The 12378-nt window shown below is 51.5% G+C and overlaps 1 protein-coding gene across 3 annotated transcripts in view; it reads left to right on the top strand.

Moving 5' to 3' along the window:
• Positions 1 to 11984, top strand: part of PTK7 (protein tyrosine kinase 7 (inactive)) — a 64207-nt gene extending 52223 nt beyond the window's left edge. For 2 of the 3 annotated variants that reach the window (XM_070361216.1, XM_070361217.1), the window contains exons 17-20: positions 560 to 640; positions 9123 to 9274; positions 10087 to 10265; positions 10975 to 11984. In XM_070361216.1, the coding sequence (XP_070217317.1) occupies positions 560 to 640; positions 9123 to 9274; positions 10087 to 10265; positions 10975 to 11135 (573 nt within the window). In that variant the 3' untranslated portion in view covers positions 11136 to 11984. Of the gene's footprint in view, positions 1 to 559; positions 641 to 9122; positions 9275 to 10086; positions 10266 to 10375; positions 10433 to 10974 lie in introns of all 3 variants that reach the window. The other variant, XM_070361218.1, reaches the window with a different exon arrangement.
• Positions 11985 to 12378: the final 394 nt, after the last annotated feature.

The following is a 12378-nucleotide window of genomic DNA, read 5'->3' as shown; positions in this document are numbered from 1 at the left end:
GACGAGGCTTTCCTGTCTGGGGTCTGTGAAGACCGAGGGTCGGGGGCCGTGTTTTCCTCTTGGCGTTCTCGGGGCAGGGGCTTCCTCTCCTGCCCGTCTGAGGGCTCCCCCGAGGGCAGCGATGACTGTCCCCCTCCCTTTCTGACCAGGAGCTTCTAGGACAGTGGTCCCCAACCTCTGGAATTTGATGCCTGATGATCTGAGGTGGAGCTGATGTAATTGTGGTAGAAATAAAGTGTGCCTGATAAATGTAATGCGCTTGAATCAGTCTGAAACCATCCCCTCCCAGTCTGTGGAAAAGCTTGTCTTCCACGAAACTGGTCCCTAGTGCCAAAACGCTTGGGGACCACTGTTCTAGGAGACGCTTCCTATAAGTTTTAGTTGCCACTGGACTTTCCCCGTGGGAAGGGGTCTGGGCTGAGGGGCGGGCATTCAGGTCAGGGGTCCTCGCCCCCTCCCCCCGGGGCAGGCGCCCTGTGAGCACTCGCTGGGGTTGGGTTTGGCAGGGGGGAACACCGGCTGGGCTGTGACCTGACAGAGATGCTGGGTTTTTCTTCAGGGAGACCTTAAACAGTTCCTGAGGATTTCCAAGAGCAAGGATGAGAAGCTGAAGTCGCAGCCCCTCAGCACAAAGCAGAAGGTGAGGATGGTGGGGGGTGGGGGGTTGGGAGCCGGGCGGTCCCTTAGCAGGTGCCCTGGTCGAGCGCTGCCCGCGGGCCAGGCCCCGGGGTGAGCACTCGGGGAGCACCGTGATCCTCTGGGATGGCGTCACTTCCCTGCGATGGGTAAAGAGGCTGAGACGGGCTAAGTGACCTGTCGCAGCCTATGAGCCACCCTGTGTGGCCCCACTGCCTTTGTGGAGAAGCACTGCCCTTGGCCCGGGCTGTTGGAGCTCGACGGCTGCGGAGGGCGCTGAGCTGAAGGGGCAACTGGCAGCCCGGGCGTCTCAGAGCCGGCGGGGCTGGGCGCAGCTCTGAGCGTGTTCCCTCATCCCCCGGGGGTGTGGGCGGGCTGCCAGGGTTTCACCGCCTGTGGTTTTCACGCTTTTGCTCTCACTCGGGCTGTGGGCTGCCCAACCTTTCCTTCCGGTTCTGCTCCTGCCTCTGGCATAGAGCCCTGGCTGGGGCCCTGTGGAGACACAGGCCTGGGCTGAAACAGTGAAGAAGGGAACGCTTCCTACAACGCCCTGCCCGCCTCAGACCTTGCCTTCCGTGCCCAGTTCTCCCTGCCTGCCGCCTCCTCCCCTCCCGTACCCCCTCCCCGCTTCCATGTGGCCGGGTGCTCTGTGTCCACGGTGACAATGATGTCACCACATAAGCAAGCAAAGCTCAGCGCAGGAGGCAGACTGCTGGGCCTCCTTTCCGGGTGACTGTTCCCAGCCTGGAGGCTGACCCGGGTCACGGCAAGGTGTGGCTGGTTGATCAGGCAGGAGGGTGGGGGGAACCCTGGCTGCCCTCGATCTCTCTGCAGGAGCAGCTCTGTGACCTTCAGGCTGACCTCTTCCCATCACAGGTGAATTCGCTGAGGCCCAGACAAGGCCATTGGGCTGGCCTCCTGGCGTGGTGCCCCTGCCTCCATCTCTGAGAAGCCACAGGACAGTTTGCAGTGGCTGGAGATGGGATACTGCAGGACAGGATAGCTCTCGCCAGCTGGGTGGGATGTCAGGACCCCAGAGCTCACAAACGAGAGCACGCAGGGAACCAGTGAATTGTTATTGGGCCAGTCACGGTGCCCAGGGCCCTTGGGAATCCAAAATTGAGACCGTGGGGTGTCCTTGGGCACTAAGGATCTGGGGGGAGAGCTTGGGTAAATGAGTGCAGCACATGCTTTACAGACTTCAGATAAGATATGAAAAGTCAGCAAGAGACGTAAAGAACGTCATAAGAGATGTAAGACACCTTGAAGGTGTCCATGTCCTTTAGGTGGACAGACAATCTGAACAAAGAAAGCCATTCAAATTCAAGTCTTCAGGATAAGAAGTAGGTGAATGGTGGGTGAAGAGGAGCCTAGGTATGTTGTTGTGGCTGGGACAGGGGCGTAGGCAAGGGACAGGAAGTCAGTTATTTCCTTCACGTGACCCGAGGGACTCTGGCTGAAATCATCACCACCTTTGCTGAAGATCTCTTGCACACTTTGTTGCCCGAGCATCTTGAACTTGATGGGGAAACTTCAATAAGTTGGTTTCCACACTCTCCGAGGACAGTATTCTGCATTGGATGGTGGGCGAAGGACGAGACACTGTAAATTTCTGGACCGTACCTCACACATACGGCAGAATCTTTGCGAGTGGGATCTGAAGACCGAAAGTTTTCAAATAAGCTCTCCAGCTGATCCTTAAGCTAATTAAGGTTTAAGGAGCCCTGGGATAGGACAGTGGCTTGAAATGGTTTTGCTTAGAGACTCCTATAAGAAATGCATTTTGTATCATGGCCCAGCACATGCCCCAACACACACATATACACACTTAAAGCTAAAATTAAGCTTTCACAACACTGTATTTGATGCTCTTAATATTTCTTATCCTATATTTATTTTTAATCCACTAAATTGGTCTTGAGAACTATATGGGTCTTTTTTTAAAGAAATTATTTATTTTTGGCCAAGCTGGGTCTTTGTTGCTGCACGTGGGCTTGCTTTAGTTGCAGAGAGTGGGGACCACTCTCTAGTTGCGGTGCACGGGTTGCTTCTTGTGGTGGCTTCTCTTGTCCTCGAACACAGGCTCTGGGCTCTTCAGTTTCAGTGGTTGTAGCATGCGAGCTCAGAAGTCGAGACTTGCTGACTCTAGGGTGTGTAGGCTTCAGTAATTGTGACACCAGGGCTCAATAGTTGTGCTGCATAGGCTTAGTTGCTTCACCGCATGTGGAATCTTCCCAGAGCAGGGATCGAACCTGGGTCCTCTGCATTGGCAAACAGATTCCTATCCACTGCCCTAGCAGGGCTTCCCAGGTAGCTCAGCTGGTAAAGAATCCTCCTACAATGCAGGAGACCCCAGTTCAATTCCTGGGTTGGGAAGATCCCCTGGAGAAGGGATAGGCTACCCACTCCAGTATTCATGGGCTTCTCTGGTGGCTTTACTGTCTGATGGTAAACAATCCACCTGCAATGCGGAAGACCTGGGTTTGATCCCTGGGTTGGAAAGATCCCATGGAGGAGGGCATGGCAACCCACTCGAGTATTCTTGCCTGGAGAATCCCCGTGGACAGAGGAGACTGGCAGGGACTACAGTCCGTGGAGTCGAAAAAAGTCAAACACAACTGAGCGACTAAGCACAGCCCAGCACTAGCAGGGAAGTTCTCATGTGGGTTTTGACTGGTAGTTTGAAAAACTTCCTTTGGGGGATTCCGTGAAAATGAAAATCCTTAAGAAAGACACATTAAACCTTGTTAGATGGTTTCTTGTGCCAATAATGTAGTGAGCCGCTTTGCCACTTTATGTTTCTAGGGTCCTTACTGAGAGGACGGAAGGAGAACACGATCAGATTTTAAAGGGAGACAGAGTGGTAGGCAGGCTGCTCCTTGGTCAGCTAGAGCTGGAATGAGAGTGCCGTGCTTGGTATGCGTGAGCTGGTGGGAGTCCCAGGAGGATTCCTGGTCCGAAATAGAGGAGATCAAAGATGTATGGGAACGTCCCTGGTGGTCCAATGGCTAAGACTCTGCACTCCCAGTGCGGGGGGCCCAGGTTTGATCCCTGGTCAGGGAGCTAGATCCCCCATACTGAAACCAAGCTAAGAGTTCATATGCCGCAACTAAATTTCCCACATACTGCAACTGAGACCCTAAATAAATACATAAAATATTTTTAAAAAGAACATATGAGGGCCCTAGGTATTGGCATGGTTGTAGGTGATGTGTGTTGGTGTGGTTGATAAGGTGAAGGGGGTTTTGAAATCTGAGCCCTGTAACCTGTGACTTCCTCGTGGATCACCTGCAGACTAATGACGGGCAGGAGCAGTCTAGTACACCTGCTGGACCCACTTTTGCTTTAAGCAGTCAGAAGCTGGACGGGAAGCGCTGGCTGTCTGAGAAGACCCAGGAAGTGTCACAGGGGCTTGGCCAGAACTCAGGCGAGCCCCCAGGGTAAAAAAGTTGGAAGGAAGGGTGGGTTACCAAAGTGCAAGTCTTTGTAACAGTGTTTGAAGATTAATCCCGTGGCCATCCGATGGCGGCTCGCCCAGCAATAGGAAAACACTTAATTGGCTGGGGTTGACAGGATTCTCTTTTACTGTCCTCGCTCAGCCAGTATTTCCAGAAATACTGCCTCTCTGGAAAGGTAGCAAGTTAGTCGCCGAGCCAAGTCCTCTCTCTTCTGCTCCCATGACTTGCAGCAGATTGAGGAGCCTGTGAGCCAGAGCAGAGAGGGCTGGCTGAGGAGGAAGGCGAGTCCGCTGAGAGCTCGTTACAAAAGGCTTTGTCTGCTGTTTAGTGACGACCAGGCAAGACTGGACAGTGCCCTGGGGTTCTGGTGCCTGAAGTGGAGTGTCCATTTCTGAGGCCTTTTTACCATCAATGGTACTTGAAGCTTTCTGAGGATGACAGCCTGGGAGCCGGAGCTCTTGGGGGAGCACAGTCTCTGCTTTTCCTTGGAGATAAACTGTCGGGCCCTGCACCCAGGGAGGGCTCAGTCATCCTGGTGGACCCATTGACCTGACCTCTCCTCACTGGCCCGCACAGTCATTTGGAAGCTCTCCAGAGATTTTGTGGCTTCACCTTAAACAAAAATTATTATTATTTCATTTGTCTGCACCTGCTGTTGTAGTGGCACACAGCGTGTGGAATTTCTACTTGTGACCTGCAAACTCTTAGTTACGGCATGTGGGATCTAGTTCCCTGACCAGGGATTGAACTCAGGCCCCCTGACTTGGGAGTGTGGAGTCCTAGCCACTGGACCACCGGTGAAGTCCTGTGGCTTCCCTTTTGATAAAGAAAATGCACCAGGAAGATGAGCTTTCCTGCTTGTGGCCCAAGTTCAGCCTGTCTGCACGTGCAGTGTCGGTCGATACATTGGATCTTTAGCGTGTCCAGGCTGGTGGTGGTTCAGGTCAGCACTGCTTAATAGAACTTCCCTCGGTGGTAGAAACATTCCATACCTGTGCCATCCAGTGCGGAAGGCCCCAGCCCTGTGGGGTTATTGAGCACTTAGGATGTGGCTAGAGAGACTGAGGAACTGAATTTTTATGTTATGAAGCTTTTATTAACTTAAGTAGCTGGGAGCTACTGTTTTGGACAGTTGAGGTATAGATCGTTTTTGTTTGTTTGTTAAAATGTCTGTTTATTTGACTGGACCGGGTCCTGGCTGCAGCACATGTGATCTTCAGGTGTGGCGTGTGGGATTGTTAGCTGCTAGTCGTGACACATGGACTCTCTGTTCCAGCATGTGGGATCTAGTTCCCTGACCAGGGATCGGACCTGAGTCCCCTGCATTGGGAGCACAGAGTCTTAGCCACTGCACTACGAGGGATGTCCCTATTATTTTTTTTAAACTATTCTTGACTGAGACCCACAGTAGCAAAAAAAAAAAAAGCGCTTTTTTTACATCACAACGCAACATAGACATATGAAGAAGGTTCCATGAATGATACTGACCCTTACTGAGTATGATGCTCTCTGATATTTTCAATTCCCCCCAAAAAATGCTGATGAAAATTCACTAAGTGGGTTTTGTGACATACTAATAGGTTGTGACCACAGTTAGCAAACCTCTCGTGGGGGCAGCGAAGCCTGCAGGGATCTCATGGGCCAGAGCATGCAGACCGAGGTCTGCTTTTAGAGTGACCCTGCTGCCAGTGTGTTCGGACTCGGGTCCTCTGTCTGCCCCGCAGTGACCCTGGGAGCCAGGCCAGTGAAGCTGCTCGGGGTCAGCCTGGGATGCGGAGGGGCCCGTCCACAGGCAGCAGCCCACCGCTTGCCTCACTGATGGCAGATTGCCGTTCCTGGGGCCCCTGCGTGGTGAGGTGACCCAGGAGGGCCAGCTGCAGTGCTGAGGGAAGAGCCAGGCTTTGGCATCAGGCTGGACTGTGGGCAAAGCTGAGGAGCCCACCTCACAGGGAGCAGGCAGGGGAGCAGCCAGCCTGGCTCAGCAAGTGCCCTGACCCCCTCTCTCTGACTCCTTCCTGCCCTGGGGTAAGGCGGGAGCAGCCCCTTGACCACTCACATTCACTTTTGCTCCCTTTTGAACTTCAGGGACAAAGAATCACACTAAACATAATCAGACAATATCAGGTGTGTCCAGGGTGGTATGGCTGTGTATGTGTGCCTACTCAGTCGCTTTAGTCGTGTCTGACTCTTCTGAGACCTCATGGACTATAGCTCACCCCATGGACTGTGGCCCCATGGACTGTCCACTTAGCCTGGTGGACAGAAAATCCTCTGTCCATGGGATTTTCCAGGCAAGAATACTGGAGTGCATTGCCATTTCCTCCTTCAGGGCATCTTCCTGACCCAGAGATCAAACTCATGTCTCCTGCTGCTCCTGCTGTATTGCAGGCAGATTCTTTACCAGTGAGCCACCCAAGAAGCCCTGGTATAATCTTGGTTAATAGACAATCTTGGTTAATCTGTGACATACTCTCATTGGTCCACACACAGGCTGCTTTTGTTTCTTATTATTTTTTATGTGTTTGTTGGCCTCTGTGTGTATGTTTGATTAAACTTCATTTTGATATTTCAGACTTAAAAGACTATAATAATAAGGTTCAAGGAACGCCTATCGACCCTTTATCCAGATTCAGTTGTTTATTTTGCCTAGTTTGCTTTATTCTTCTCTATATATATTATGATTTTTATGCATTTTTCTGAACCATTGGAGATAAGCTGAAGGCTGACTTTTGACATTTTACAATCAGATATATGGCAAATGATACCTTGTTGGGTCTTAATTAGTATTTTCTTGATCACAGATGACACTGGTCATTGGCCACGTTCTCTGTTTTTCTTTTGGCTGGATTGCGCGGCGTGTAGGATCTTAGTTCCCCTACCAGGGATCGAACCCATTCCCTGCTGCAGTAGAAGTGTGGAATTCTAACCTCTGGACTGCCAGGGAATTCCCAGGCCATGTTCTTCTCATCTTTTTGTGATCACACGTGTGATGGGTGGCTACTCCCTTATAGCTGCCCTGAGTGTGTCTGTGCTGGAAGAGACACACAGCTGGCCAGTAAGTGACCTTCCACAGGGACCTCTCTGCATTTCCGTTTGCCTTGTTTTTATACGCAGGGAAATGCTGCATGTTCTGTGTCCCTCAGTGTCCTCCTAAGGTTTAGATAAGGTGGCAGAGGTGAAGGGGCCGTTGGCCTTTACAAGCACTCCCTGGCGCCCTGACTTTACCTTTGTTTGGTGTGGTTCACCTTCCCCCTAGGTGATGGCACCCTTCTGCAGGTACCGTTCTTACCTCCTAGACTGCCTTCTCACCAGGAGCCCAGTCTTGCCATCCCTGTTATATTCCATCAGCACTCAGTTGTATGGCATTCAGTAGATGCTCAATTAATATGCATCCAATGCATTGATGTGTATTTTTTAAATGTTAATGTATCTTAATTATAATTACATTTAATATACTATATTATGGGCTTCCCCAATGGCTCAGTGGGTAAAGAATCTGCCTGCGATGCAGGAGACACAGGAGATGTGGGTTCGATCCCCCAGATTGGGAAGATCCCCTGGAGAATGGCAATCCACTCTAATATTCTTGCCTAGAATGGACAGAGGAGCCTGGCAGGCTACAGTCCAAAGGGTCCCAAAGAGTTGGATACAACCAAGTGGCTAAACACAGCACGTAATGTATTATATATACTACATGGGCACGGCTCAAACATTTTAAAAAGGTAGCAGCGAAAATCTCCCCAGCTCTCTTACATTTTATTTGTTTCTACACTTTGGAAGATAATTTTACATTATTTTCTAATGCTGAAGCTGCTTACAGTCCCTGACCCTATGTGAGGTATTTTAGAGAAACTCATGCATGTATACACTCATAAGAACCTTCAGAGCAGCGCTGTTCTCAATAGCCAAAATTTGTGTGGGGGTGGGAGTGGAAACACAAATGTCGTCCGGCCCTACAAAGAATAAATTATGGGGGCTTCCCTGGTGCTCCAGTGGCTGAGACTCTGAGCTGCTAATGTAGGGGGCCAGGGTTTGATCCCTGGCCAGGGAGCGAGATCCCACATGCTGTAGTTAAGAGTTTGTATGCGGCAACTAAGACCCAATGCAGCCAAATAAATAGATATTTTAAAAATAGACATTTAAAAAAAGAACAAATAAATTACGATATATTTATGATGAAAAACAACTCAGTACAATGATATCCCAAAAAAGGGTGACTCTCCCAATGTTAAGTGAAAGAATCCAGGTACAAAAAAGATACACATTTTTGTTGCTTCCAGCTTTATCTGGTTCTCAAACAGGCCAAACTGAATTGCACTGTTGAGGAACATATGCGTAAGTGGTAAAACTATAAAGAACAGCCAAGAAATTATTATCCCAGAACGATGGTAATTACCTCTTGAGAAAAGGGGAGAATTCGTGATGGGGAAGGAGTCAATGGGGGTTTTCGGGGGGGCCTAACATTGTTGATTTTTGTGTTTTTTTTTTTAACTTGATGTCTGTTAACTGAGTGTGGGCGTTATAATTATTCATGAAAGTAGACATATATTTAGTGAACTTTTCTATATGTAGTTTGCAACAAAAAATAGAAACCGAGTTTCCCTACTTTCTCTCTCTGGCCTTCGTCTCCCTTCTCAGAGGCAACCAGTCTGTGTATGTATGTGGGTGTGTATATCTACGTTCACTTATACACAAATTTTATACACAGATATGATTGTTTTTTAATATTATACGTTTTTTTTTTCATTCAGCAGCTGGTTACCGTGTGTTCTTCCCACCCCGTCTGCCACTCACTTAGTCTAGCACCTGCTGTGCGTGGGGGGAGCACTTCATTTCATTAAATTCAGTTCTTCCAAGGACCCAGGAGGCAGGTCCTTTTATGAGAAGGAAACAGGCTATTGGGCCTCTGCTCTGGGGCTTCCTAACCATCGTGTTAACGGCCCTGAGACCCCACCAAGGGCTGTGTCAAGGGCAGTTCCGGAAACCCGCGGCCCTGGGCTGCTCTGACGGGCCCCTTCCTCGTTCCAGGTGGGCCTGTGCACCCAGGTGGCCCTGGGCATGGAGCACCTGTCCAACAACCGCTTTGTGCACAAAGACCTAGCCGCCCGCAACTGCCTGGTCAGCGCCCAGAGACAGGTGAAGGTTTCGGCCCTGGGGCTCAGCAAGGACGTGTACAACAGGTAGGGGGCATGGGTGGGGTGGCGAGGGGCGGAGGGCAGACACAGCTGGGCCGGCGGAGGGGCCTAGTCCAAAGCTGGAGGGCCTGGGGGAGGGGGCCCAGACCCCTCCCACCCTCTCCCAAGGGTGCACAGGCATCCCAGCCCGTCGACCTCAGCTCCCTAACCTTACGCTTTTCTCTAGTGATAAAAAATTACAAATCTTTAAAAAGAAGAACTAGTCAAACTTTATAGCAATTTCTATATAATTTAACTATCCATAGGGGTCCCTCTGTTACTTCCTGAATTCAGTCATTATTCTTTGCAAGCCTAAGACTTAAAGCTCAGCACCCACGGCCAGAGATCATTCTGGAATACATGCTTACATAGTGCCTTCAGGAACCCCCCAACACCCCGAGTCATCCCAGCTCTGACTCACCACGGTTCGTCTGGCTGTTGCTTTAGTCATGGTTGGTTTATCACCAGCAAAGTTCTTTAAAATTTCTTTCCACTTAACATATGCATTTTTCACACTCTTAAACTAACAAAGTATGTATGACTAGAAGCTTTTAAAAAATACTGATATTTTGGCAAAATCTGATTCTTAAGGGGATGTTTTAACCATCAGACCCCACACGGATGCCTCTAGATTTCATCTGGTGTATGTATGCCCCCACTGCTTGCTAAACAAAAATGTTTCCAATTTCCCAGGATGCCTTGAAACAGGAAACCTGGGCTCCAGCCTGGGTGTGAGACCAGACCCTTGGGGTGAGGCTGAGGTCCCAGCCCGTGCCCCTCTCCCCACCCCACTGCCTCTGTGTCCTCCTGTCCCGCAGTGAGTACTACCACTTCCGCCAGGCCTGGGTGCCCCTGCGCTGGATGCCCCCCGAGGCCATCCTGGAGGGTGACTTCTCCACCAAGTCTGACGTCTGGGCTTTCGGCGTGCTGATGTGGGAGGTGTTCACCCACGGGGAGATGCCCCATGGTGGGCAGGCAGACGACGAGGTGCTGGCAGGTAGGCAGCTGTATTTCCAGGGGCCAGTTCACCGTGTTCTCTCGGTGGAGAGCTTACTCGGGGTCCTGGGGCCAGTTCAGCCGGCCTCCCCTCAGGTCTGGTGTCCGCAGGTACATGGATATGACCGTTCCACTTGTGAGATTCCCGACACGCATTCATACCGCTTGGTAAATAGCCCTTGTCCCTGTCGTGGTCACTCTAGCCACTCTTATGCCTGCCCATCGACCCCACTTAGGCCCCTGTGCACTGGCTGCTTCTTGTGCAGCGTGGACCCTGCCCCCGCCCGCCAGTGGGAACTGTCACCAGGGAAGGCCCTTTGCTTCAGTTGCAAGATACTTGCCAAGAACTGCTTGAATCTTTTTCTCACCCGCATTGTCCAGTGCCCCGGAGAGTCTCCCTCTTGTGGCTGCCTTTGGGAACTGCAGGCTCCGCATAGTGTTGGCAAGCATGCATGCTCAGTCACTCCGACTCTTTGGGACCCCGTGGACTGTAGCCTGCCAGGCTTCTCTGTCCATGGAATTTTCCTAGGCAAGAATGCTGGAGCGGTTTGCCATTTCCTACTTCAGGGGATCTTCCTGACCCAGGGATCAAAGCTGTGTCTCCCTACATTGGCAGCTGGAGTCTTGACCCTTGAGCCACCTGGAAAGCCCACCGAGTATTGGATAGGTGGCTAAATATTTTGACTACTCTTCTTTCCTTCTTTCTGCAGACTTGCAGGCTGGGAAGGCCAGACTCCTGCAGCCTGAGGGCTGCCCTTCCAAGCTGTACCGGCTGATGCAGCGGTGCTGGGCCCTCAGCCCCAAGGATCGGCCCTCCTTCAGTGAGATCGCTAACGCCCTGGGAGACAGCCCCACAGACAGCAAGCCGTGAGGAGGGAGCCCAGGCAGGCTGTGCCTCAGGATGGCGTGGGCAGGGGAGGACTTCCTAGGGTGTGCCCACAGCATGAGGGGCTAGATCCCGGTCCTCCTGGGCCCTAGGGGCCCCGCCCTGGCACCACAGGCACTGCTGAGGACTGGCAGGGCCTGGGCTTTTTTCCTCTTCCCCACCTTCAGCCCTTCGGAGAGGCTGATTCGGACCCAGACTGGGTAGCTGGGGCCTTGGTCTGGGCAGCTTTCTCTGCCACCCCTACCCCATCAGGGACAGTGTGGGTGCCTCAGGTAACCCCAATTTCTGGCCTGGGTCTCCTCCTCTTGCCCGGGTCCAGTTCTGCCACCCACCTGCCAACTTCATTCCGGCGGGGTAGGGGTGTGTGGTGCTGGGCTGCGGGTGAGCTGGCTTCAAGGGAGTTCCTTAATATACTCAAGTCCTGCGTGGTTCTGGCCCCCCAGGGCCCACTTTGGGGTCTGCACTTGGATTGTGGAGGACACAGCCAGTGAGTCCTCCCGCATGGACGCGAGGACTCTGACCCAGCCCCAACCCAGCCCCTAGTCTCCTCCCACCCTTCTCTCCTTTCCTCATCCTAAGTGCCTGGCAGATGAAGGAGTTTTCAGGAGCTTTTGACACTATATAACCCGCCCTTTTTTGTATGCACCGTGGGCGGCTTTTGTATGTAAATTGCAGCGCGGGGTGGGAGGGCATGGAAGGTGGGGGTTGGTCCTGGAGGAGACAGGACGGTGGCCCCCCCACCCCACACCTTTATTGTTGTTGTTGTTTGTTTTGGTTTTTTTTTTTTTTTTTTACACTCGCTGCTCTCAATAAAGAAGCCTTTTTTACAACCTGCTTCTGATGCTCACTCCCTCCCGTTGTCCATAAATGATGTTCCTCCTTCCCTTGCACATCAGAAGGAGCTGTGTGCCTTCTCGGAGCCTGGCGTGGGGGTGCTACGGCAGGGATACCTGGTGGACACGGGCTCTGGTCTCTGGTTTGTGGAGCAGTTGGAAACTTTTTTTTTTTGGTCGTGCTGCTCAGCTTTTGGATCTTAATTGCCGAGTCAAAGAATTGAACCCAGGCTATGGCAGTGAAAAAGTGGAGTCCTTAACCACTCAACCACCAATTCTCTCAAGGAGCAATTGAGAATGTGGGCTCAGAGGAGGCAGTCTTGTTTCTCTGATCCTGTATTGTTCTCTGATGCCAACTAATTATTCTCTGCTGGCTGGCCACGTACTCACATTCA

Source organism: Bos mutus, chromosome 23, assembly GCF_027580195.1.
Source record: "Bos mutus isolate GX-2022 chromosome 23, NWIPB_WYAK_1.1, whole genome shotgun sequence".
In the NCBI taxonomy this organism is placed as follows: Eukaryota; Metazoa; Chordata; class Mammalia; order Artiodactyla; family Bovidae; genus Bos; species Bos mutus.
Note: the sequence above shows the minus strand (reverse complement) of the source record. Positions and strands in the feature narration are given on the sequence as shown.